At 39.8% G+C, this 26,625-nt stretch overlaps 1 protein-coding gene across 6 annotated transcripts in view; it reads right to left on the bottom strand.

Annotated features, from left to right (window-relative positions):
* The window catches only part of SPAG17 (sperm associated antigen 17), a 166,552-nt gene that overhangs the window by 38,318 nt on the left and 101,609 nt on the right, over window positions 1-26,625 (bottom strand). For all 6 annotated transcript variants that reach the window (XR_013991776.1, XR_013991777.1, XR_013991778.1 and 3 more), the window contains 8 exons: window positions 25,746-25,859; window positions 21,283-21,458; window positions 19,171-19,288; window positions 16,281-16,459; window positions 14,145-14,304; window positions 6,661-6,878; window positions 2,866-3,010; window positions 1,296-1,444 (listed from right to left, as the gene is read on the bottom strand). Coding sequence is in view for 3 of the 6 variants with exons in the window: in XM_081026597.1 (XP_080882723.1) it covers window positions 1,296-1,444; window positions 2,866-3,010; window positions 6,661-6,878; window positions 14,145-14,304; window positions 16,281-16,459; window positions 19,171-19,288; window positions 21,283-21,458; window positions 25,746-25,859 (1,259 nt within the window). In the remaining 3 variants the exon portion in view is untranslated. The remainder of the gene's footprint in view (window positions 1-1,295; window positions 1,445-2,865; window positions 3,011-6,660; window positions 6,879-14,144; window positions 14,305-16,280; window positions 16,460-19,170; window positions 19,289-21,282; window positions 21,459-25,745; window positions 25,860-26,625) is intronic.

The following is a 26,625-nucleotide window of genomic DNA, read 5'->3' as shown; positions in this document are numbered from 1 at the left end:
GTTCTGTAAAACTATAGAACTATAAAATAGGTGTCGGTAAACTTAATTTTTTGTTTGTTTGTTTGTTTGTTTGTTTTTCAGTTGGGAACTAAGGTCTGTGTGTTTCTCAGCCAGGAGCCACCAACCATCCAATCCTTCCTTGGGCTGTGTCTTGGGAGACTGGGCAAACCTGGAAGGAGCTCGTGGCCACACCGCAGTGACAGACATTGAATGTCTCCAAGTTGGAATTATTTTCTGTTTTTTTCCTTCAGTGGTAACTCGTGGTCATTGGTGCTAAAATTCCTTGGCCCCAACAGTTGTAACCGTTCGTTTGGGGCGATGATAAAAATAAGGCAAAAGCTGGCCTCGTCACAGAATCTTAGGAAATTCTAATGACATCTGGTAGGAACATAGTACTGGAATATGGATGCTGCCAATCTGCCTATAAAACGGCCATTCTGAATGCTACGTAAAAACTGCACCCCCTTCTCCGATTGCACATTTCACAGTCTTTTCTCACTGTCAGCAGCTTCCTTGCCCCATTATGATCTGTGTTGGATGGAGAGGGGGTAGGACAACGTCATCAGGAGAGATGGGAGGGATAAACTGGCTTCAGCAGCTTTTGTAGTAACCGATGTTTGTCACGGAGGCCTTTGCCCACTGTGTCCTGGCTTTGAGTCTCAGTCTCCTGTGACGTTAGATGAGACCCTTTCCATGTGGCCCTTCTCCAGCAAGAGGACAGGTGAGGGCAAATCCTTCTAAGACGCAAGGGACTGACAGGAGGTGGCTGTGTTTCACAGGGGAACGCAGGGAGGTAGTGGAGTTACTAATAAGCTTTTCCCAGGCCCTCCAAGGACAAAGCTTTGCTTCAGCTGGGCCAGCTGCTCTCCCAGGACCACACAGACCGTCTGTTCCCTCCTGGGCATGTCAGGTGGAGTGGGGATGGACTGGAGGTGGGAAGGACGGGAGAGAGAGAATGTGGGTGGAGGGGGCCGGAGGTGAAAATGGGCAGGTAGGCACGGGCCAAGTCACCCACGTGCAGGCTGCTTGCCCCAGAAAGGATCCTCAACAAATACATCCTGGCGTCTGACCTTGCTGCGGAAACGCCAAAGCATTGAAAGACAAGCAAGACAGTGCTTTTTCCTGGAATGGATCATACAAAAGGGGAATAAATAGAGATCAAGATGTGTGTTCTAAGACCGGATGAGACAAGACAGCAGCAGCCATGGCACGAGTGTGCAATGTCCCGAGGAGTGGGGTTTCTCAGGCCAATGGACACTCATCTTTGGCACTCCTCATCTACCCCCCACACCTACCTGGTACGTCCCCTGTGGCTTTGCAATAACAGATGTCCCGTCCCCAAAGGTGGCGCAGCAGCTACTGTCCTCGCAGTTGGTAATGACAGTGGCATAGTATGAGCTTTCTATCCGCATGCACTTCACCTGCCTGGTGACCGTCTGAGGACCTTTGGAGGCAAGCACATGCCAGGTGAGTAGATCTGAGAAGATTCACATGTGGGGCAAGAAGCTGGCTGGGGGTTTAGAGTCGTCTCCCGGCTCCTCGACTAGAGGTCAAGACTGAGCCCCAAGTGCCGTCTGCTCCCTGTGACCGATTCTTTCAGAACAATCTTCTTACTTAGTGTGTTGTTTCGCTCTCACTACTCTTTTTATTTTGAGAAATTGAAGACATCCAGAAATGATCATTTAACGACTCGTATACTCATCAACTACAATTTATACTTGTTAATGTTTTGCCATATTTGTTTCAACACTTTTAACATATACATAAGAGAAAAATTACAAGTTCCAGTTCACTTTCCTCCTTATCTCTGGGGTTTATTCCCTTCTCTTGCAATCCATTTGTATACTTTTATATAAATGTGTGTATCAAAAACAATGCATAATATTTTGGGTGCTTTAAATTGGCATAAGATATATATTATTCGGTATCATTCTGTACCGCCTTTTTTCACTTAACATTGTTTTGAGACCTTCAGCTATCTGGATACGTGTGTGTGTGTGTGTGTGTGTGTGTACGTGTATGGTGTGTGTGTGTGTGTGTGTGTTATTCCTTTTAGCCACTGTATAGTATTCCTTTATAAGTACATACTTTTTCTACTCTATTATTGATGGACATTTATGTTTTCCCAGTACTTGAATATTACACTCAGTGTTGCAAGCAGCACCCCAGTAACCTGACTCCTTGTAAAATGTGTGCATGTGTCTTTCTCTATACACCTGGAAGCAAGGTTTGTGTATCATATGACAGGCAATTTTTTTTCAATTTACTAGATATTTTTAAACCGCCCTCCCAAGGGAGTCTTCATTACCACCCTAACTAGTGGGATATGAAGGCTCCTCTTTTCCCACTCACTTGACAATTTTGTGGCACCTAATTTGGCAACGAAGCACTTAACGCATTAAACAAACCAACTCTGGAATTAAAGAAAAGGGACTCACAGAATCATTTTTCTTTAAAAATCTTGTTTAAATTTAGGTTAGGAAGGGTGGTACGTTTCCGGATTCTTTGAACAGGTTTCAGTTCCAAGAATCTATAAGCCTACAGCAGCTTGTTTTTCTCTCACACCACCTTTCGGAGAATGAGACACATGCTCAGAACCGAAGGAGGACCTATCTGAGGTCACCTACTTGTGCACATTTGATTCTGTAAAGGATCGAAAGAAAACAGCTCTGAGAGCTAATGTCCAGGACAGCTGAGTCACGGTAATTAACGTTTAGTTGCCGCCAATTCAGACTGCAGGTTTTCAGTGGTGAAAATGGAAAACGGACTCTTACTATCCGTCAGCCAACCAGAGCTGTCCCACTTTCCCTATCTAATCCCAAAGACTGATAAAACATTGCCACATACTTGGAAACTAACACGTACTTATTTCTTGATCATCTGGAGGAATAATATGATCTTCATAAACTTGGTAAAAGGTGGTGATTCTGGTGCCGTCAGCGTGATCCACTATCCGAGTCCCGTCTTTCTTTTCAACAATGATCACTTTGTCCTCTCGAGTCGTCATAACCTGAACATACCAAGGTAGTATAGCATGATCATTTGACCAGGGAAGTGCTTTGACCAGGGAAGTGCGTTTATTTTCCCACCCCACTCAACACCACACAGAATCCTGGACATTTATATAAGTGAAAGTTTTAGCCCATCTACTTGGTCTAACTTTTACAACAATCCTGGGAGGCAGGCGATGATGATATCGCATTTTGCACACGAGGAAATTTAGGCTTGGAGAAGTCACTCAGCAAATGCCAGCGCTGGTGTTGCACTGAGGCTGACTTCAAAACTCATATTCCTTCCACGGTCGCCTATCTGTGAGTAAAAAAATTAACATCTGGACTGGCCTGACCCCGATCTGCTTGCTTCCTTGGAAACTAGCTGTATCGGTCAAGACCGGAAGCCAAAGGCTAGGCACTTGGTCAGCCCAGTATTTTCCAGATCTATTCCGATGCAATCCCATGGAACGCAGATTTAGGGAGTGCTGCGTGTGGCGAACTGTGACAGATGCTGGGGATACAATGATGAACAAGGCTGAAGCTCAAATCCGTCCTCTAGGAGTTACACACCAATGCTTCTATCTGAAAGGACGATCAGGCCCTCATACACTGTACCTTAATGGTTGACCAGAGAAGTTCTAAACCACCACTGTGTGTGTGGGAGGGTAGGGGGGTGGGTAGGTGGTGTGTGTGCGCACACACATGCACATAAATGTGGCAGACATGAAATTGCATGGCCCGGATCTCGCTTGATGAAAGGCCTTGCTCCCAAACAGTGAGGGGCAGTCAGCCAACAGCCTCCATGGCTCTCAGCTCTTTCAGCGTGGCCCCGGCTGCAGACAGATGCTTTCTTTGAGTGACACATTGTTCCAGGATAGATAGCTGTGTCCAGTGACCGAGTGAGGCAGAGGTGTACCACTCTGGTTCCTGCTGCCAGACTTGGGCCACTGGGACATGTGACACTTGGCTGCTGAGCTCCTGCCCAATGATGCAGGCTTTGCCGGGTCGGTGCCACAGCTCAGCTTCTCCCTCTGCCGATTCATGCTTCCACCTGCTTCCTTTCACAGATGGTTTCCAAATAAATGTCTTGTACTCTAAACTCCATCTCAGTATCTGCTTCTGGAGAGCTCAGCCAGCAACAATAGTATTGCAAATTATATAATGTAGAGTTTCATCACAGAGTCTTTTCTAACTTGTCCTTTCCTAACTGAAAGGGTCAGAATATTTGCTGAACAGTCCCGATGGATGTGAGAGTAAGTTTGTTAGCTATGTCTTGACTCAAAGGTTTAGGGCTATTGGGAGCAGGTGATAATTACCTTCTTATTTCTTTACAGCAGGCAGAAATCACTGTATTTCAGGGAGAGATGCACACTGATCATTATTTTAGGTTCTTATCACTGGCACTCTCAGCAGGTGTGTATAAGGAGACATGCTGCTCTACAAGGTAGTAGGTGAGTGTGTGAACTGTGGACTTACGCTGCCTGAGTTCAGTTCAAATCCTCGTTCCACGAATGGCTGGGTGAATCAGGCAAGTTGCTTAACCTCTCTGTGCTCTAGTTTCCTCTTCTGCAAAATGGAGTCAACACTCGTATCCTCCTTGGGATACTAATGCATGTGCAGTAAACGAGATAATGCTGGTGAAGGGCTCAACATTAGTCGGTGGTCAGATTAGCAATGATTAACACCAGCTCTTCACCGAGGATGGAGAGTGACACATTGCTGAGAATTGTTCAAATGTTTCACAACACCGCGTGCCTCTGTCTGGGCACCACACAGTAGGGTAATCACTATTCTCACGGGTGGTAAGAACACAACAGCAGGAACTCTTACTGAACACCTGAGAGGGCCGGGTCTGGTATTAATCTTCCCAACACTTTCAGGTAATGGCGATTACCTCCGTTTTACGAACACAGAAGACCAGATCTGAAACAGGTCCAAAGTCATACATACAGTAAAACGTGTGTCTGGGGTTCAAACCCAGGTCTGCTTCCCACGAGGTCGGTGCCTCTAAATCCTGACACTTCACATCAGGTGTTGTTGTGAACAACATCCATTTTCAAGTTTGTTGCATATGATGATGTCAGTTTCTTGGCCCTTATTTGAAGAGCTGTTTAAACACTGGGGTCCACATCCTGACGCTAACACGTGCTGTGTGATGTTAGGAAAATTAGGTACCCTCTCTGTAGCTGACTTAGCTGCCTCATCTGTAAAGTGGAAACAACAGTTTGTTGTGAGAACGAAATGAGTCAGTATGTGGACAGCAGTGACAACAGGGCCTGGACACAGTGAGTGCTCCATAAATATCTTCATTATTGTTATTCTTCTGTCTGGTGTCTGATGATTAATTCATGCTTGAATCTAGGCTCTTGGATCTTGGTTCATGTCTCCATAATGGTGATAGGTATCAGTAAGGGAAATTGAGAGTTCTTAAAGAAGAAATATTAACAAAAATTGTATATTAAGCTAAGCAATCTACGTCAGGAGCTGAATTAAAGTGAGTTATTTGAAGTGACCAGAAAGTCTTTTGAGATGTTACATGCTTTGAATCTCCCCAAAACAAAGAGAACTGGCAAACAAAGTGAGAGGTTATAAACATTATTTCAGAAGTAGACTAAGGAAGAAAGGAAGACACATTTGATCAGGTAACATAATTCATCTCAATAGCAAGAGGACATTTTGCTTTTGACCAGCAACACGTGGCTATAAACAAGGGTAGAAGTCTAGGAACTAGAGATCAGGCATCGAATTCTTGTACAAATTCAGAGGGTGCAGCAAAGCTCCATGTAAGATGTCAGAAGACTAGCTGGGGAATGGAAAAGAAGAGCCCAGTTTTCAGTCACCAAAAATCGGTTCTCATCCCGCACTTCCTGGATTTGTACTCGTGACCACATTATGTAACTTGCCGAGGCCCAATTTCCTCACATGGCTAATAACCTTCATTGGTTGAGGACTAATAAGTTAATGTATGCAAAACCCCTAACAGAAAGCCTGGCACACGGAGTGTGCTGCTCTTCATGCCAGGAGTTTCAGTGTCACATCCTAAACAAAAACATTATTTTCTATACCACTCAATTGCTACTTATTTTTATGCTGCAAATGGTGTCTTTTGTACAGTTGCGCTGTGAGGTTCTTGAGGTTTTTAACGTGAACATTTCCTTAAATGTACTATAAATTCCTTGCAGTCAAGGATCGTGAACAAATATTTCTCTGTCACTCATGTCAGGTACACACAAAAAAGTAGGAATAAGGCATAGGCTCTCAGGTCTAGAAAGTAAGACATATACACAAATGCATTCGACATAAGGAAATGTATGATACCATTAATTTTATGTGTCCAAAAATGGCATAGAAATTCATGGGCTGTCTCTGATTTTGAAAATTACTGTTTCATGATACACTATGCTGGTCAAATAAAGCACACAATGCTTTTAGATTTGGGAAGATCCATCCATCCACCCACCCACCCATCCATCCATCCATCCATCCATCCATCCAACCATCCATCCATCCATCCATCCATCCATCCATCCATCCATCCATCCATCCATCCACGACTTACTACTTAAAAAATAGCTACTGAATCTTTATTTGCCAGGCACTCTTTTATGAGCTGTTTCAGAATCCTAGTGATTTAGGAAATTTTATAATACATAATAGTTTGCCATACCATTCCATTGACAGGATCTGTGGCTTGAAAGGATAAAAATGGTGCCAAGTCTGCTATTCTTTCTGATCCTTTGGTGCCAATCCGATTTCCTTCAGGTGTGGTTGTAAACCAGGTGCCTCCATGAACCTCCACAGGAGTTACTGTTGGAACCACTTCTGGGGTAGGTTCATGGATTTCATTCTTATGTGACACAGTTGATAGATTTTTGTGACTTTTTCCTGTGGAAGTGCAAGTAAAACCAAACACAACAATATAACTGTGATATCAATTATATAAATCATTCGTTGTTTTGATACAGTGTGAAGACACTGTGGCATAGAAATTCTAAGTAGTACTCATCAATTATATTATTTCTCAATGGGTAAAAATATCAGGTTACGAATATCTTAATCTTGGCACTTGAAACTTGGCTGGATTCTTGTTACCTTTCTCCCAAACATACACGTGCATATATACCGTTCACTCTCTGTGGCACAATACCTGTTCTGGTCAATCTCTGGACACTTTTAAGTCTTGCTTATTTCTCCATGGATCCAATTTTTTGGGCTCTGTACCATGGTTTTTAAAGCCTACCTTTTCCTCCCATAAATCTGTCAAACTTTCAGACTCCTTTTGACTTACTGGACTCTAGCATTTTACTAGATTTTTAACTTTTCAGTCTCTGAGTTTATTTTATCAGTTGTAGATAGGAAATACTTCTCTTCAGCCCAGACTCTGAAGAAACTTATCAACTAGGCATATCCTTGGCCTCTCACTGGAGGAGATGTGATTTGTACGGTTTAATCACTACATTCATAATCACCTAATACATACTTTCCCTCATCCCTACCACCACCATCCACGTGGAACAGGAAGATACCCACATGGAACTCTGTGGATACTATCTCTAACCCTCTGTCAGGGTAGATTTACTTCATTTGTATGAATAATAATCAGTAATCTATAGATGAGACTTGCAGTGTTATCAAGCCTCCATCCAGGTAAACTCAGACTCAGACACAAACTGCAAGCAAAGATAGAAAAAGATTATTCACCAGGAAGATCCTTCAGTTTTGTACCATGAAAGGTGTATCACAACACATGGATCTTGGCCTAAAACACAGGCTCAACTAATAGTGGGAACCAACGAAGACAGATACATCAAGCTAAGCCTTTCTATTAACCTAAGATTCATTTTGGACCTATTTATATTTATAGAGCATTAAAAGAGAACAGAAAGATACACCTGTAGAAATTATTTAGAATGAAGCTCAGAGAGCCAAAGTGGTAAAAGCAATGAAAGAGAGGTTAAAGTCCTCTAATATATGTTTAACTGGAATTTTAGAAGAGAAAGAAATGGATTGAAAACAGTATTTGAAGAAATATAATTAAGAACTTTTCAGAATCAATGAAAATTAATAATCTACAGATTCAAGAAGCCCAATGTATCCTTACTTGGATAATAAAAAGAAATCCATAACTTAAATCATATTGAAATTTCAATAAAAAATATTTTAAAGGTTGTTAGATTATCTTCAAAGGAATAATTAGACAGACAGCCATCTTTTCAACACCAACACTGAAAGCAAGAAGAAAATGGAGAATTGTTTTCAATGTACAGAGAGAAAATGCCTATCAATCTAGAATTCTATATCCAGTGAAATTATCTTTCAAGAATGAGGACAACATAAAGACATTTTCAGAAAATATCTATTATACAATAAGCATACTAAAACCTCCAGTTAAAAGACAAAACTTGTCATATTGAATTTTTAAGACAAGCACCTATATGCTGCTTACAAGGGACACATTTAAACATAAATCACAAAAAGTAAAAAGTAAAATAAATAGTGGGAAAAGTTATCCTGGGAAAGTACTAAACAATAGCGGTTATAGCTATAATAATATAGGCAAAATAGAGCCAAAAAAAGAAAAAAAGAATCCTAGAATATAAAGCAATTGCATAGTGATTAAATGTTACATTCCCCATCAAGATATAACAATTCTAAACTTTAAGTAGCTAAAAACATATCCTCAAAATATATAGAGAAAAATCTGACAGAACTATTAAAAAAACATAATTATTTCAGAAATAAAGAAATGAAGATTAAATTATAAGGAGCACAGCACTGAATAGACTATTCTGCCCTTTCAAGAAATTTAAACATACTTCTCCTGAATAAATTGATACAGTAGATTAAAAATATCTGTGGGGTCTAGAATAAGAGATGGGAAACTTTGATATGTGGGGCAGATATGGCCTTCTACCTAGTTTTGTATAGTCTATGTAACAACAATTCTTTTGTTAACATTTCTATTAATACATAATTTAAAAAATAAAAAAAATAATATGAGTTTGTGACACATAAAAATTATATGAAATTCAAATTTTAATGTCCATCAATAAAGTTTTATTGGAACACAACACAGCATGCTCATTTGATTATATATTGTCTTTGGCTACTTTCATGCTACAACGATACAGTTGAATAGCGGTGACAAAGACCACATGGCTCACAAAATCTAAATTATTTACTATTTTGTCCTTTATAGAAAAGTCTGCTGAATTTGAATATAGAGTGGACGATACAACTTGTAAGTTTGAGCTAATAGATATAAAGAGAAGAAAACTGTACTCAATAACGGCAGGATACAAAATTAAAGAAGATGTAAATAAATGGAAAGATATCCCATGTTCACAAATTGGGAAACTTAATATTATAAAGACAGAAACTCTCAAAATTTATCTTACCAAGGGATGCTCTATAAAAATCTCAGCTGGCTCTTTTGCAGCAATTAACAGGAGGATTCTAAAATTCATACAGTAATGCAACGGACTCAGAATAACCAAAATAACATTTTAAAAGTAAAACAAAGTTGGATGACTCACACTTTCCAATTTCAAATGTACTACAAAGCACTAAAATCAGGATAGTGAGATGCTGGCATAAATAGACATATATTTGGAGATCAATGGACTCGAATTAAGAATCCAAAAATAGTGCTCGCTTCGGGCAGCACATATACTAAAATTGGAAGAATCCAAAAATAAATGCTTACATTTATGGTCAAATGATTTCTGACTGGAGTGCCAACCGATTAAATCGGGAAAATCGTCATTTTAATAAATGCAAAATAATGAATTCAGACCCCTATCTCACACTATATACGAAAATTAAATCAAAATAGACTACAAAAGCTCAAATGTGAGAACTAAAACTATAAAACTCATAGAAGAAAACATAGGAACAACTTTTTGCGGCTTTGGATTATATAATGCTTTCTTAGATAGGATATTAAAAGCTCAAACAACCAAAGGGGGGAAAAACAGATAAACTGAACTTTACCAAAGTGGACACCATCAAGAAAGTAGAAAGACAACTCACAGAATGAGAGAAAATATCCACAGATCAGATATCTGATAAGAAACTTGTATCCAAATATACAAAAGGTAAAAAGACAAACAATCCAATTAAAAATTGGAAAAAATATGTGAATAGACATTTCTTCAGAAAAGATATACAAATGGCCATTAAGCACATGAAAAGATGGTCAACATCACTAACGATTAAGGAAATGCAAATTAAAATATATATATATATATATATATATATATATATATATATATATATAGAGAGAGAGAGAGAGAGAGAGAGAGAGAGAGAGAGAGAGAGGAGAGGAGAGAGAGAGAGAGAGAGAGAGAGAGAGAGAGAGAGAGAGGACACTTCACATCCACTAGAATGGATATAGACAAACAATAACAGTGTTGCCAAAAATATGAAGAAATTGGACCCCTCACACACTGCTGGTAAGAATGTAAAATAGTGCAGCTGCTTTGGAAAATAGTTTGTCTGGTCCTCGAAATGCTAAACATAGAGTTACTAAAAGTGGAACCAACCCAGGTGTCCATCAATTTATGAATGGATAAACAAAGTGTGGTCAGTCTATACAAGGGAATATTATTTGACCATAAAAATGAAGTACCGATACATGTTACCATACAGATTAACCTTGAAAACATGCTAAATGAAAGAAGCCAGTCACAAAGGCCACATATTTATGTTTCCATTTATATTAAATGTCTAGAATATGTAAATCCATAGAAACAGTACATTAGTGGCTCCGAGGTGCTGATGGGATCGCAGGGGAAATGGGGAGTGACTGCTAATGGGGACTGGTTTGGGGGGGGGTGATGAAAATGTTCTGGAATTAGATAATGGAGATGGTTGCACACTCTGTGAATATACTAAAATTGTGTACTTTGTAAAAGGTGAATATTACGGTATGTGAATTATATCACAGTAAACCTGGTATTAAAATAAAACTCATTGAATAAAGCTAGCACAGTGCTTTGAAGTAAATGTATCGCCACAAATGCTTATATTAGGAGAGAAGAAAGTCTCCAAGTTAGTGAAGCACCTTAGGTAGATAAGAAAGAACAGCAAAATAAACGGAAAAACCATGGGCGTCTTTCTGTTTTTGTCATGTAGGTAGCAGCAACAGAGTTGAGAGTTGTCCCTCTTCTCATTGTGGAAATCATCTGAAGCAATAATAACAATGGAAAAAACATCCAGAAATTACATTTGTGGGGAAACCAGGGAAACCCTCAAACTCCCATTGAACTACCAAAAGCAGAGCCAAAGAGCAAGCCCATGAGGGTAGGTTTAAAAGAGCTACTGGAATGAACAGGGTGCAGTTGCTCACAGATCTCAGAATTTTTTTAAGTCAATCCTGCAACAGGACAGGATCCCATCCTGGGAGAAACGTGTGTGGGCAGTTATCTAAAATGAATAGAGCAGAATCCTGAGTGACACAGAAAGGAAGAGCCTGGATTATGCCGGAGGTAAGGGTAGGGGTGGTCCTTTCATGGCAGGTTTAGAAAGCACCGAAATACAACCTCTAAAAGCGAATGCATCTAAGCAAACAAGTCTATTTTTAAATGGGCAAAAGATGTCAACAGACACCTCGCCAAAGAAGATACACGATTGGTAAATAAGCATATGCGAAGATGCTCGATATCATACATCATTAGGAATGAAAATGAGATACCACTACACACGGATTAGAATGGCTAAAATCCAAAAAACCGACAACACCAAATGCTGACATGAATGTGGGGCAACAGGAACTGTCATCCACTGCTGGTGGGAACGCAGCAGGGTAGAGCCACTTGGGAAGACAGTCTGGCAGTTTCGTACAAAGCTGAACATATGCATGGGATATGCTCCCAGGTATTTATTTCAGTGAGTCGAAGACATGTGCACACAAAAACCTGCCAGCAACTGTTTAAAAGCAGCTTTATTCACAATTGCCAAAACCCCTGGAAGCGACCAACATATGCCTCCACAGGTGAATGGATAAACAAACTGTTGCACAGCTAGACAACAAAGTATTGTTCTGTGATAATTAGCTATCAAGCCATGAAAAGACATGGAGGAATCTTAAATGTGTATTACTAAATGAAAGAAACCAATCTGAAAAGGCTACTTACAGTATGACTGCAGCTCTGTGACATTCTGGAATGGGCAAAACGAGGGACAACGAAAAGGTCAGTGGCTGCCAGGAGTTCAGGGTTGGGGAGAGGAGAAGGATGAATAAGGGAAACACAGGGGATTTTCACGGTGGTGAAACTATTTTGTATGATACCGTACTGGTGGACTCAAGACAATGTGCATTTGTGAACACTCATAGCGTGTACAACACAAAAAGTGAATCTTAATGTAAACTGTGGACTTGAGTGAATAAACAATGTTATCAATACTGTTTCATCAACTGTAACAAAGGTACCACACGTTCAAGATGTGAAAAAAAGGGCAAACTGTGAGCGGGGAAGAGAGGGAGTATATGGAAACTCTGTACTTTCTGCTCTTTTTTTCCTTGTAAAACTAAAATTATGCCCCCCCCAAAAAATATTAGTTTAATAAAACATGAATGTGTCACCTTTGTTGAAAGGGCTATGAAGAAATCTGGAGCACACCATGCTGGAGGCAGAAGCCCTTTGGAACCAGGTTAGGAAACGAGAGAAGTGGCTACACAGACCACCTGTCCATCGAGGTCTCTTTTTATCAACAAGAGAGGGAGCCCTTGAGCTGGGAAGTTTGGAAAGTTATGGGGACACTTCCATTCACCTCTACTAGGAACCTTCTGCTACCACCGAAGGAAAATCTACCTCGTTAAATTTTGAGTTACCAAAAAAGGAATTCACTTTGCCTCCATATGAGTATATTATAGAGTATTGTGATGAGATGTGTGAAAGTGACAAAAAAGATAAAATCTTAGTCTCTAATCATTAAAGCCCTAAGAGAAATTGAGAAAAAAATGTAATGAATGAGAGAGAGACAGTGTGATGTAGGAGTTAGTTGCCCAGACTCAAATACCAGCTCTACCACTTACCAGTTGAGAGATCTTGAGGAAGTTACTTAATTTCTCTGTGTCTCAATTTCCTCCTCTGTAAATGGGGATTATTAAAAAATATATATACCGCACAGGGTTGCTGTGAGGATGAGCTGATGTAATATTTTAAAGTATTTAGAATTGGGACTGGCACACACATCTCCTACATATAAAGAGCTTTAAAAATTAATATGGAAATTATAAACATCCCGATAGTCAACCAAATAAAGATGTGACTAGAAAACTCACAAAGACAAAAGGAAAGCAATATACATCCTTAAATGTTTAATCTCACCAGGAATCCAAGAAATGCAAATCAACATAATAGGATGCATTAATTGTTTATCAAAGTGAGTCTGATGAAAAGAATGGCAGGGTATGAGGAAGAAGACATTTTCGCCCTGTGCTAAGGGATGTCATTGGAAATGTCTCTGAAGGGGTGAAATCGGAAAGTTTGTAATTTAGATGATGGCTGACACTGTTGACTGCTTACCCAACTGTTATCCACCTTCTTTTCCCCCACTAGTAGCAATCATCTCCTGAGAGAAAAGCCAAAAGCATCAGATACGATTTTCCCAGCCCAAGTCCCTGGCCAGGCCTAGTCAATGAGACACGAGGGGAGGTCTGCTGGGGTGAGGGTGGGGGGCCCAGTGGAGTCTGAAAATTCTCTCTTTCCTGATAAGACACTTCAAAGCTCTGTGTTCAGCCTCTTTCCTTTCTGTTTTGCAAATTACTCCAAGAGAACCTCATGCCTGGAGCAGACCTGGCCTTCTCGGAACTCTGAGGAAAATTTCAAGAGAACCAGAAAGACACCTGCTCAGAACCCTGACACTGATAAGCTCAACGAACCCTAAAACAATGGCCCAGGCATTAGAGCTAATGCTGTGTAGCGGTATGAAATGACATATGAAAATGGTCCTTGTTCCTTACTAAGAGACAAAAGCAATTCATGAAACAGTGTGTAATGCTATGATCCCAATTAAAATTCATCTATGCACATGTGAATACATATAAATGTGCATAACAAGAAGTATAATGATGATGAGATCAAACATTTATTAAGCATTTGAACTTATTAAATCCATTATCAATTGAGAGGTTTTGGTTATTACCTTTCTTTGTGATGATAATATCTGACTGTGCTGTTTCGGATTTTTGCTGGGAAGCTGAGTCCTGCAGGTCCCCACTAGGAGGGGTTGTGGGCGCTTCCGCAGGTGGACACACAGGCCCGGAATCGGGACTAGTGCTAACGGCACCATCGGCAAAGAGAATCTGAAGGAAAAGCAGAAGTTTAGCGTTCTCGGAAGCAAGGAAGAGACTGGTTAACAACATTGTGTGTCAAACTGAAATAAGTTCAAAATAACCGAGAGACGCGCTATTTGCGGATTTCCAGACACAGCACCGCAGAGCACATCCTTCAAGGGGAGAGTTGGAGCTCGGCGACAACAGCTTGAGAACCAGCACAACTATGTCACTTTGTTTTCCATGTACCTTCTACTTTCTTTTGCTTTTTAGTTCCTATCTTTTATTAGGTTGACGTGTTCTATGCTTTCCTTTTTTTACCCTTCCCTTATGTAGTCGGGGAATTATCCACTGTTGCAATTTTTCTAATGACTACATTTAAAACTTGACCATGTATTTAAATGTTTACCTTCCATCGGGATCTATCCAGTATGTATGGGTCCATCATCTGTCCAGTATCAGTACTGACAGCCGCCCCGTAAACTTGACAAGAACAGTGCTTGGCAATGCTGCTGACAAGATGTCTAATGTCCATCTCAGTCTTATTCTTTCATAGTAACTGGTTTCTTTGGGAAGCTTTTGGGATTGTCTACCTGTGCAGCCCGAAAATTGCACTGTGATGTATCTAAATGACCTTTTAGAAATAATTAGTATCAATCCTGATGGGCACTTGGTTGTCCTGTTTCATCTGAAGTTTTTTTAAACTCTAGGCAAATTTACTACAGTATTCCTTTCATTATTTACCCCCTTCATTGTCACTATTTTGTTCTTCTGAAAATTCTGTCCTATAGATCCCTTTCCCAGGTCTCTTAATGTTCCTCTCCCTCATAACCTCCCCGCGTCACCACCCCAATCTTTCACAATTGTTATTTTGATATCTAAGAACTCTTCATTGTTTTACATAGCAACTTTAAAAAATTGTTTTATGGGCTGTGAACCTCACATTTTTGTCTATATTACTTTTAATCACTTTCAATGGTTTTTAGTTGAATGATTTCCGCTGATTTTTAGGGGCTATTTCTTTACTTCATTGAACTGTGTCCTTCCTTCATCAAGGTTGATGCCTGTTGGGTGTGTGGTCCTATTTCTCACTGAGAATGCCTTTTCACTTCTCGGTGGTGCCTGCGGTGCGCTGTCTGGTCATGGTGCTCCTTCCTGTGATGGGGGAGGGACAGAGCAGGGCATACAGCCTGCAGATTATGGTTTCTGGTTCCCATCCTCCAGGGCAGTGCCCCAGGCAGTGAGTTACTTGGGCCGCCACACTGATATCCGCGTCCAGAGCTCCATTGGTAACCTCCATTGGAACTCTCATTTTTTATTTCGCTGCAGGTTTAGTGTGTGTGTTTTAAATGTTGTTCTTCTTTCTCCCTCAGTCTGAGCCCATTTGAGCTGCATTTTCTAGGAATTCTCCCAGTCTTCTGATCCACGGATGACACAATTTGTTGTTCTCTAGTACTGTTATGAATTTACTATTTAAAAGTATTTTTCTATTATTTTAAGATGTTTGGAGAGAAAGGAGAGGTCAACACTGTGTTCGGCCTGTAATCTTGGCTCTTGTGTAGAATGACAAGTCTATTTTTATAGTGTATTTTCTTCTAACTATAGTGATACCTCAGTTTTCGAATGTAATCTATTCCGGAAGACCGTTTGAGTTCTGAAACATTCGAAAACCGAGGCACGGGTTCCCCATAGAAAGTAATGCAAAATGGATTAATCCGTTCCAGACCTTTAAAATCAACCCCTAAAACTGCAAATTTAGCATGAATTTTACTATCTAATGATAACATAGATCTATAAAATTTATGACATTCGTAAACCGAAATGTTCGTTAATGGAGACGTTCGAAAACCGAGGTACCACTGTATGTGATTCGTTGTCATTGGAAAGTGTCATTCCATTTTCAAATGAGTTGTTCCTCTTCCGTGTCACAGCACTGTTCCTCACCCGTGGCTCGTTTGTCTTTCACGGTGCAGCAGGAGACAGTAATTTCTCTAACAGACCTTTACCTGTGTGGATCCATCCAGCATGTATTTGACAACAGTTCCTTGACTGGTAATAACTCTCGATGCCTCCTGCTCCATTGGGGTCATCACCGTTCTGTAGAACTCTTGGTGCTTCACCTTCTGGGGGTAGCTCTGTCGGATCATGATGTCCCAGGTGGGTTCCTCATCCATAACGTACTTATCTTAAAAAACACACAACACAAAACAAAACAGCCTAACTGAACTGGGCAATGCTATGTGGCTGCGATTTTATCTTTTCGCCAATTGTTTTTTTCATTCTTTTGTCTACATATGAATAATGGCTCGTTTCCACGTATGACAGATGGCCCAGAGTACTGGTTCTTTGCTGCCTTTGTTACAGTCCAGTGTAGTAAATAAGGTCATCTACAAGCACTTAGTAAGTACCTTTTCTATGTACTTACTTTATACATAGTAAAAAGTAAGTACATAGAAAGTCCAGGACATCTCAGGGCAAAATTAGGAAGGAAGCAGAATTATGCTGTCTTAGATGTTCCCTTCTTTCCCCATTGGTACTTTGCTCTCACCTTTGAGCAGCTCTCACCCCTGGATGTACACAGTGCTTCCTTCCCTGGGGTTCCCTGGTTGCCTGGAGCCCCAGGGGAAGTCACTCACTCAGGCTTGCCCCTCCTAAATCATTCATCATCTTTCAAACTTAATATAGTCCTCTCATCTCTTACCATATCCAGACTAAACTCCAACCAAGGAGGAAAGCACATAAGAAATTCCTTCAAAAGAAGTACCATTATTGAGATTTTCTGGTAGGTACACAGCAGTAGGTTTTTAGTAAATGAATAATTTCTCCTTCTCAATTTATAAAGTGGTCTATTAACAAGTAATGGTGCCATTTTAAGGACTATATCAGGCTGATAGGAAAATATTTTTGAATGAGGGATTCCTCTCAAGTGACAGAAGTGCTAATCATGACAAAATTATAAACATTTATTGAGATGTCTCTATATGTTAAATACTGTGTACATGCATTTCTTTTACTTCGCCCATCTCAGCAACCCTTTAACCCATCCCAACAACTCGCTTTCCCGAGTTCTCAGATGAATAAATGGAGTATCGGAAGGGTTTTAACTTCTCCAAGGTCACACAGCCAATAAGTGGCAGAGCTGGGATTTTAACGAGGTCTCTGTGCTTAACCATTTTTTTTTATGCTGTACAAACAACTACTGCTACAAAGACCAAAAGAAACAAACAAACAAGCACACAAACAAAAAACCTAACATTGGAATAATATGTTCCAGATTAGAAAGTATTTTCTCATTTAATACTTTTAACAACCCTGTTCAGTCTATGACGTTATTTCATAAAAGAAGAAATTCAGGTGGTGAGGGGTTACGACTTGTCAAGGTCACCCAGGAAAAAAACTCAAGTCTAATCTCGTTCTTTTTACACCACGTGACCCTCTCTCCCTATGGCCAAGGCTGACCCTGATGAAGATACTGCTACTTTGTTATTTATGTTGTAATTATGTTCAGACTTGAATTAGGATGTCCATAATACACGGAAGATTTAAAAAAGATAATGTGTTCCAGGTAGAGTCACAGACAGGGGTCCATACAGACATAAGATGAAAATATCAGACTAGATAATGAAAGTAACAGAAATAGCAAGTGAAACAAGTACCAAGCTGGGGTTTAATAAAAGGACCAAGCAAATAAGCAAACAAACAAAATGTCCCTGAGCTTGAAAACAATATCCCTTTCAGGACTCTCAGAGCATCTTAGACTTTGGAAGACACTTTAGTGGTCATCAGTCTTAGCAGCACACACAGTGGGTCCATCACGGAGAACCTGGATCTCTATGAAACCTTGGAAATAGAACCCTAGATCCATGGTCTATTTGAATAATTCAGAAAGCCTAGTGAAAAGCAAAATTCAGACAAAAGAGATCATCTACAACATTTAGTTTCCTTTTGTTTGGCTGGCAAGTAAATACCACATTGAATTACTTTTATTTGGCATACTCTTTTCCTTTGATACACTTTTCAAATATGGTGTACATAAGGGAATTATAATAAAGATGATATATGGTTGTGAAAAAAAATCAGGATCCACTGACAGAACATTTACCAGATAAAAAAACATGGTCCTGAGACACTTAGTAATTGAAATGGCCATAGAGCTGGCTAGAGATCAGTCCTAGTTCAGTGCTTACTTTGTTACAACTCTCTAATTCTAATTCAATCGTGAGTGTCCATTTAAATAATATTCAAATTCAATCACCAATGTGGATGGCCCATCAGATTAATTAAAGAAGTCTCCCACTTGTACTTATTTACTTATATTACTAGGGTAGGAGCCAGGTACAGAATCAATAGAAATAACAGACTCCATAAAGTTACGTACTGACATACCCGGGAACGAGACAGATTTCTTCATCCATTTAACCTGCACGTATGTCTACCTCCTTTATGCTCACTGCCCTTTGTTTTGATGCGACCAGCAAAGCACTGAACTGTGGCCCTTTGTAAAGGTAGGAAGACACGGCCACACAGTGTTGTTCAGAGCACTTGCTCTACCATCCCTGACCCACAAATGACATTTTATCTCTGCCACTTAGGACTTGAGTGACTGGGGACAAGTTGCCAAACCTTCTGAAGCCTCCACTGCTTTATTTTGTAAAATGGAATTGCTAGGCCTTCGCATATAGTAGTTGTTTTTTGTCAGGTATGGTGAGTATTTAAATAGTGTGTACCCGTCGTCAGTGCTCCAAAAATGGTTGTTATAATTATTATTTGTCTCTTGTTCATTATCAACAAGTCTGTTTTACTGGCAGGAAAACAAACAATGTCAATGGTGATGTGACTGCTTTTGATACGACTTTTTCTCCCTTGCCCGCGGGCCCTGTCTCACCTAGCACTCACCTGGAGACTCCTGTCCAATGAAGGTCGCTACGAGCCCACTCGGGCAGGACACAGTCAGGTTTTGGAAGGTGGGGGCATACACAGTCTCCTGCAAAACAGGCTCTGGCTCGACTTCTTCCTGTAAATAATTTAACACGTGAATAATTGGGTGTCATGTTCTAAATGAGTTCTTGATGGATTCTGACAAAGCAAGAACTTGCTGCGTGATTAGGATGTGACTTACCCAGGACTAGTGGGCCTTGTAAGGAAGCCTGAGAGGACACAGGATTTGTATCCTTTGTGTGATTTGTATCCTGCGTGTAGAATGGTACACAGGCATGTGAAACAGTTCAGAAGTAGTACCAAACGGCTGGCACATCGTTCCTCAGAAAAGGGAGTTGTCCGAGTTAATGATAATATTGAGGAAAGGACCATGGACTTGGGGCTTAAATTAGGCCTTGAAAGATGCCTCTGTTTACGTGGGTAGGTATCAGGCAGACCAATGTCCCCACTACCATCTTTGTATGATTCTTGAGTTTTGGATGGTAGGGACATTATGCTATTAGATACATGTCCTGATTTTTCTATAATGAGCATGCATTCCTTTTGTACTAAATAAAGACAATAAAAGAAAATGACAGACAATTGAAAGATTATTTATAAATCACTGATGGTTTGAGTGTGTCAACTTAAAAATTCTAATTAATTTTATGCTAACTATGCCTGAATCCCTTTGGTTACATGTACTTCAGAATGAAAGTTATATGGTTACTTCCAACCAATCCCTAATGATAATCATTTCAGTTTTTCTGATTGACTCTGAAAATGTTATTTTGTTAGCCACTGAAATCATTTCAATTGCTCTCCCATTGCTGGATCTTTAGTTTATTCTAACTAATTTTCTATTATGGATCATTTAGGTTGCACTGCCTTTGTAACAGAAAATAAAATCTGAATAGTTAGCTGAACCTCAATTAAAAACACACAGCAAAACTAAGAGGAGAAAGCTTATGAAAATTTCCAAAATGAACAATAATGCTTAAAGATTGAACCTGCCATAACAAATCTACCATTACACACAAAACCAGTAATGAGCTCCATCTTTCCATTATTGTCAATTTAAAAAGATGTTGGGTGAACCGATTAGCTTGCTATGAAACTGCTTTTGGACAAATCAATGAATGATCTGGGATTATTCTATGCAACACTTGAACATTTTTAGTTAACAAAGGTCAAGTGTCCTGGCTTGAGAAAACTCATCTATGTAAATGTGGTGAGGAGGCTGAGTAACATTCCAACTCCATAATGTACAAGAGGCCAGGGTCTGAAATCCAGGGCCCTGATCACTTTTTAACACTTATTTTTCCTCTCATAGTTGGGTATTTGTATATTATAAAACTGTACAGCTGTATTAGTAAATAGCAAAGGAGTCAAGATTTGATCATGACTCTTCCTGAACCTCTTTTGATCTGTATTCTTCTATTAGGAAAATGGTGAGAGGGAGAAGGAGAGGGAGAAGGAAAGGGAGGGAGGGAGGGAGAGAGGGAGGGATGGAGGGGGAGAGACAGAGAGAGAGAGAGAGAGAGAGAGAGAGAGAGAGAGAGAGAGAGAGAGAGAGATTGCATTTGAAGAACAGATGGTGCTAGAGGGTGGAATACTCTTTCCCCAGAAGAGGGCTGTTTTTCAGTCTTGCTGAATTCTTAGAGCATCAATATCTCAGTCCAAGTCCATCAAATGGGAATGTTTCCATTGCTTAGAGAGTCTCCTCTTCCAATCGTTGTTTATCTCAATGGAACTAAATAAAGTATTTGAAATAAGGAATGGCAGGAAGTTGACCAACCAGAATAAAAGACACCCAAGAACCAGGATGGAAAAAAGGTTGAACTAGTCATTGTGGGTTTAGAATGAATGACTTGAGACAGTGTGTATATGACAATGTGTCTTCTGGCGTGGGACCCCAACTCCTGTCTGCAAATCTCTTCTCGTCCATTCAGAACTGAAACTCCAAGGAATGTTAATGCACCTACACTGTATGCATAGGAATAACACCAGGGGTATAAGTCATAATTTTTTTAAAAAAGTTAACATGGAGGCAGGAGCAGAGTTTGGGGACCCATGGCGAGGTCCACTCACCTTTCTTTCTTCTTCTTTTGGGTGCTCCTCTTCTTTAAGAGATTCTTTGGGTTTTTCTTTGCCTTTTGTTTTCCCTTTGCTTTTGGCTTGAGGGACAGGCACGATAACAGGAATTACTGTGGGAGTATGCACTGAAGGGATATTCAACATTGCTTCCAAATTAGGATCCTTATCCTCTGTAAGGAGAAAAAGAGAAAAAAAGGAGGAAACAAGTAAATTAGACATTCACATTTGATGCATTTGTTCAATTAAGTTGACATCTCAAACATTTATAGAAGTTGGCAATAATTTTTACGTTGCTGAATATGATTTATCAGTTGGATAGATTTCAGGTGTAATATAGTTGATTTGAAAATCAGGATTGTAGATAAAATATTTGAGGTACTTAATACGATGATATATTTGATGGAATCATTACTTCATATATTTTTGCCTCCCATATCTAGATTGTAAACTCCTAACGATAGGACAGTCTTCATTTAATTGAGACATATTTATTGAGAGGCTCTACTATGCCAAATGTTTGGAGCAGTGGGAAATAATGAAAAAAAATATATAAAAGACCCTGCGAGTCCAAAATAATCAAAATAAGAGCTGCACTCAAAGAGCTTCAACACAAAGACATATTTATTAAGTAGGGACATAATGTGGCATAGGAACAAGGAAATTCAGAACAGGGATTACCTCTAGCTGAGATGACAAAAGAAGTTTTCTTGTAGAAGATGGATTTTATTTGGGTTTTAAAGGATTGTCAGAATTCTAAAAGGAGAGCTCATCTGTGGAGGAATTATGTTGGAAACTTCTGAGCACCCCCGCCATCTTGGATTCTATTGTCCTCTGGGCTCCAGGATGACACTCCCACCTGCATCTCCTCTTACCTCTCTAGTCAATTTTTTTCTCAATCTCCTTTACCGATTCTTCCTCTTTTGTTAATCCCTTAAATGTTGTTAGGTCCCAGAGGTTTTTCCTTTATCATTACACAACAAATGTTCTCAGCTCTGGCTTCCCATTATAATCACTTATGGAAAAACAAACAAACAAACAAACCAAATCCACTCAGGCCCCCACCTTGACCTACTGAATCAGACTCTCTGGGGATGAGGCCCAAGCATTTCTATCTGCAAAACATCATATGTGATTGTGATTCACAGCCTGGCCTGAGTATCTTGATTAGATATATTAGAGCTGAGTGACCTCATTCACTACCGGGGCTCCAACTGTCATCTACATGATAATGACTCCAAAATTGACATCGCAAGGCCTGACCTTCCTTCTCAGCCCCAGGTCCATATTCCGAACTGCTTTTAGATAGCTCCTGGTTGTGGTACTGGAGACATTTCAAGCTCAATGAGTCTTTCCTCTCCCAAGCAGGGCAACCCTTCTATGTCCTCAATCTCAGTTAATGCCAGGACTAATCAAGTACCTCATTTCCCAAGTTAGACACTGAGATCATTTGCATTTTCTCCTTTCGACCCACCCTGTACATCCAACCAGTCACCAAGACCTCAGAAATTTCTCTCAAGTCAGGCCCCTCTATCTATTCCTAGCACCTGAGCACAGATTCTCTATCTTGTGCTTGATTTTTCGCAGCAGTTTCCTAACTCGTGTCATGACCTCTCCAATGCCACCGGTGGCTTTGGAGTGTTTTCCAAATGACCACTAAAATTATGTTCCTAAAGTAAAACCAGAGATCCTAAAATAAGATCACGTCCTCTCCCTTCCCTTACTTAAAGACCTCTGCTGCTCACTAATCATAGAGGGCACACCACGCTCACCTTCCTCCACTCCAGCCATACTCAACTTTTCACCTTCCCATAAAGGTGCCATGCTTTTACACAACTGTGTGCTCATACAAGTGGTGCTTACTGTGTAGGATTCCCTTTCCTTGCTGTGTGGTTTGGATAGCTCCCACTCCTCTCTAAAGCCCCATCTCAGATGCTATAGACCTTCTCTCTGAGGTTATTTCTGGCTGGCCCCAGGACTCTGTTTACACATAATGTCTAGCATTTATGCAGTCATTTCTCTATTTATGTTTTCTCTTCCTATTAGACAACGAGTTCTTTGAGTATCTGTAGCATGGTTTTATTCATCTTAGTGGTTCAGTGAAAGCAAGTTGCCTGACCCATAGGAAGTACAGTATATAAATAAGTGAATGGTAACCAGTGACAGGCAGGTAGAAACTCCTCCCTCTCATCCCCATCCATGTACTTATTCAGGAAACATTTATTGAGTAACTACTATTATGCACCATGAATTGGGTAGCCAGTGATGAATGAGACTACAAGGAATTTATAATGGGTAGTTTGGATGAAGAAACCCTCAGGTACAATGTCGTGTGTTAATTCTGTGATAGGGGAAGTACAGAGCTCTATGGGAACCCGGAAGAAGATCATCTAATACAAAGTAACTCCGTACAACCTACCCTTTGGCTATACCGCACAGGCTGCCTTTCCATAAATGTGTCATGCCTTTATACTACCGAGCTTTTGCACGCACAATTCCTGGTGTCTAGAATTCCCTTCCTTTGATTCTTTCTTTAGGTAAGTCTCACTTACCTTCAAAGATCCAGTTCACAAGCTACTGCCACTCGATCTGTGAAGCATTTCTCAGAGCGAGTAACCTATAAGCTGAGATCTGAAGGATGGGAGAAAGTTGAATTGTTGAAAATGGTGTATGTAGCAGAGAAAGGGTTCTCAGCAAGTGGCAGAGCATGAGCAGGAGGCCAGAGGTAAGAGAAAGCCTCGTTCATTCGAAGAACTAAAAGGCACAAAAAGACCAGGGTAGCGAGATGTGGAAACAACCTACACATCCTTGACAGAGGAATGAATAAACAAAATGCGGGATATGCTACACACAATGGAATACAACTCAGTTTTAAATAAGAAGAAAATTGTGCAATGTGCAACCACTGGTGAACCCTGACGACTTCACACTAAGTGAAGCAAGCCAGTCACAGAAAGACAGACACCACATGATTCCACTTGTACGAGTTTTCTAAAACAGTCAAATTCATCGAATCAAAGAGTGGAATGGCAGTTGCCAGGCGTTGGGGGGAGAAAGAAATGGGGAGTGAACCAGCAACGGGCAGAAAGGTGCCGTTAAGCAGGATGAATAAACTCTACAGAGCTCTGTGTACGCAATTAAGGGGGAGCATTGGATTGGAAATTTGTTCAGCCATTGGCAGACAAAGTTGTTAAATATGAGTATTATATGCACCCTTAAGGGATTTATAAGATATTTTTTACAAAGACATGTTTTCAATTTTTTTTTTAACACACAGGAAGTGAAATATTACTTATTACCCACACTCTTAAACATCTTCAAATGCAGTACTTAAAACTTGAAATTAGGAACATTTGTTTTAAATGGAATGATTGCATATTCACTTAAGGAGTAAACGAAGAATATGGAAATCGCTTAGGAAACAGCAATTACATATCTGATAGAGTAGATCATAAATATCTTAATCTAAATTAAGGATAACCTGTGATCAGAGGGAATGGGATTTTTTAGAGACTGTGTGATAATGAATTTTAATGAATTTTAATATGTAATTTGTTAGGTACCCAATACTCCTCCAAGTGCTGATTTAAAAACAAATCAAATACAAAATTAAAAGACAAAACCGCAGACAAAGCAAACATATTAACAAATTTAATGGACTCTCTAACTCACTAGACTTCTACAATATTTGGCACAAGGTGATACACAAGATGATATTGATCCAGAAAAGGCACTACACAGTAAGACAGATAATCGGGTCTCATCATCAACACATAGTTTTAAGGCTATATAGCATCGGGATCATCTTTTGAGTTCGTAAAGCTTTCTTTTTTTAAATCTGTTGTGGTCAGATCCCTGTAAAACGCATGGGAACCCACAAGATTTCCTAATTAGTTCTTGTAAAGTGACCTATTATTTTGTGGTTTGTAAGGAAATGGCTTCCAGTTGGAGAATTTGTTTATTAAAAGTGGGATAAAGAAATCCTTCAAGATGTCCAGTGAATGGCTCCTTTAAGACTAATGTTCTGAAGCTCATTGAGCAGTTCTGCAATGACAGGATTCATAAAAATAGCGTTCTGTAGAAAACCAAGAAGATTCCTTGGCAAATCGTGCTTTCCTTGGCACCAACTCACAGACTTATGTCCACGAAATAGTTAACAAAGATAACTGGAATATGTGTGTGTGTGTGTGTGTGTGTGTGTGTGTGATATTGTAATCTTATAGGTATACGTGATTATAAGACTATAAAACCGCTGTTTTAAAGCACCGTTATTTTCTACGTATGAAAGATTAGACACACATACACGTACACACACGTGTATGTACACACACCTATGTGCCCACTCTTCAGGAAATGAGGGGCATTAAATCAGAACGTGTTTATCAACAAGTGAGCCGCCTGAGGATGGGCAGACACCCTTGATCATGGGACACTTTTCCTTTCTGTTGTGTTCATCTCACCTGGCGCCATTCCACTTGACCCATAGTAACTTATTGAGAGGCAGATTCCATTTTCCAAAGTGGCAGAAAAAGATCCAAACTTGCTGACAGCTTTATTCTTTGCATTTGATTCTTCTGAAAGATAAAAGCGAATCAGGGACATTTCCATTTTATTAAAAAGAAATGTAAGCAAAAGTCAGTGCAAAGAGGAAATCACTTAAATATGGAAAAACATGACGACGATTTAACTAAATTATGATATATATGTATACTAATGAATTAATATGAAATCATTGAAAATGCTTTGTTTTCAAAGATTTTGTTTTTCATGAATAAGAAAATGCTCATGATGATAAACCATGAAAGAAAATAACTATGAATAGTGGTTACCGCTGGGGTGGTAGAATTACGGGCAACTGTTATCGTCTTTAAATGCTCCTATGTTTCCTAATATTTTATAATAAACCATATATTTTTCTATCAGGGAAAACAAAGAAAATGAATTTAAAAATGTCTGTGTTAAGTTCTTGGATATATTCAAACTTGTCAAACCCTGTGGTCTTGAGTTTGGAAAACACTATGACCACAACTGAATTTATTAGTGAGATTTAGTTACTGACATTAATACTAATCTGAGTCCAAAACATTTTATTTATGAACTCATCTCCAGGTGCAGGTACAACCAACATCACACTGGGCAAGAAGCAATGCAGTTCCCCAGGGGCTGCTGCCTGGAGACATTACCCGGTGTTGTCAGGAAGTTTCATGGTGTCTAATCAGTGCACATTCACTTGGAAATCTCATCAACAAGCAGGAGAGACTCGTGGCCAAAGTGAGAAGATTTATCTTGTCCTTGCAACTTAAGAAATTTGATACTACACGGAGAATCAAGTAATAGAGC

Source organism: Rhinolophus hipposideros (assembly GCF_964194185.1).
Source record: "Rhinolophus hipposideros genome assembly, chromosome: 19".
NCBI lineage: Eukaryota > Metazoa > Chordata > Mammalia > Chiroptera > Rhinolophidae > Rhinolophus > Rhinolophus hipposideros.
This window is presented reverse-complemented; position numbering and strand designations above follow the sequence as displayed.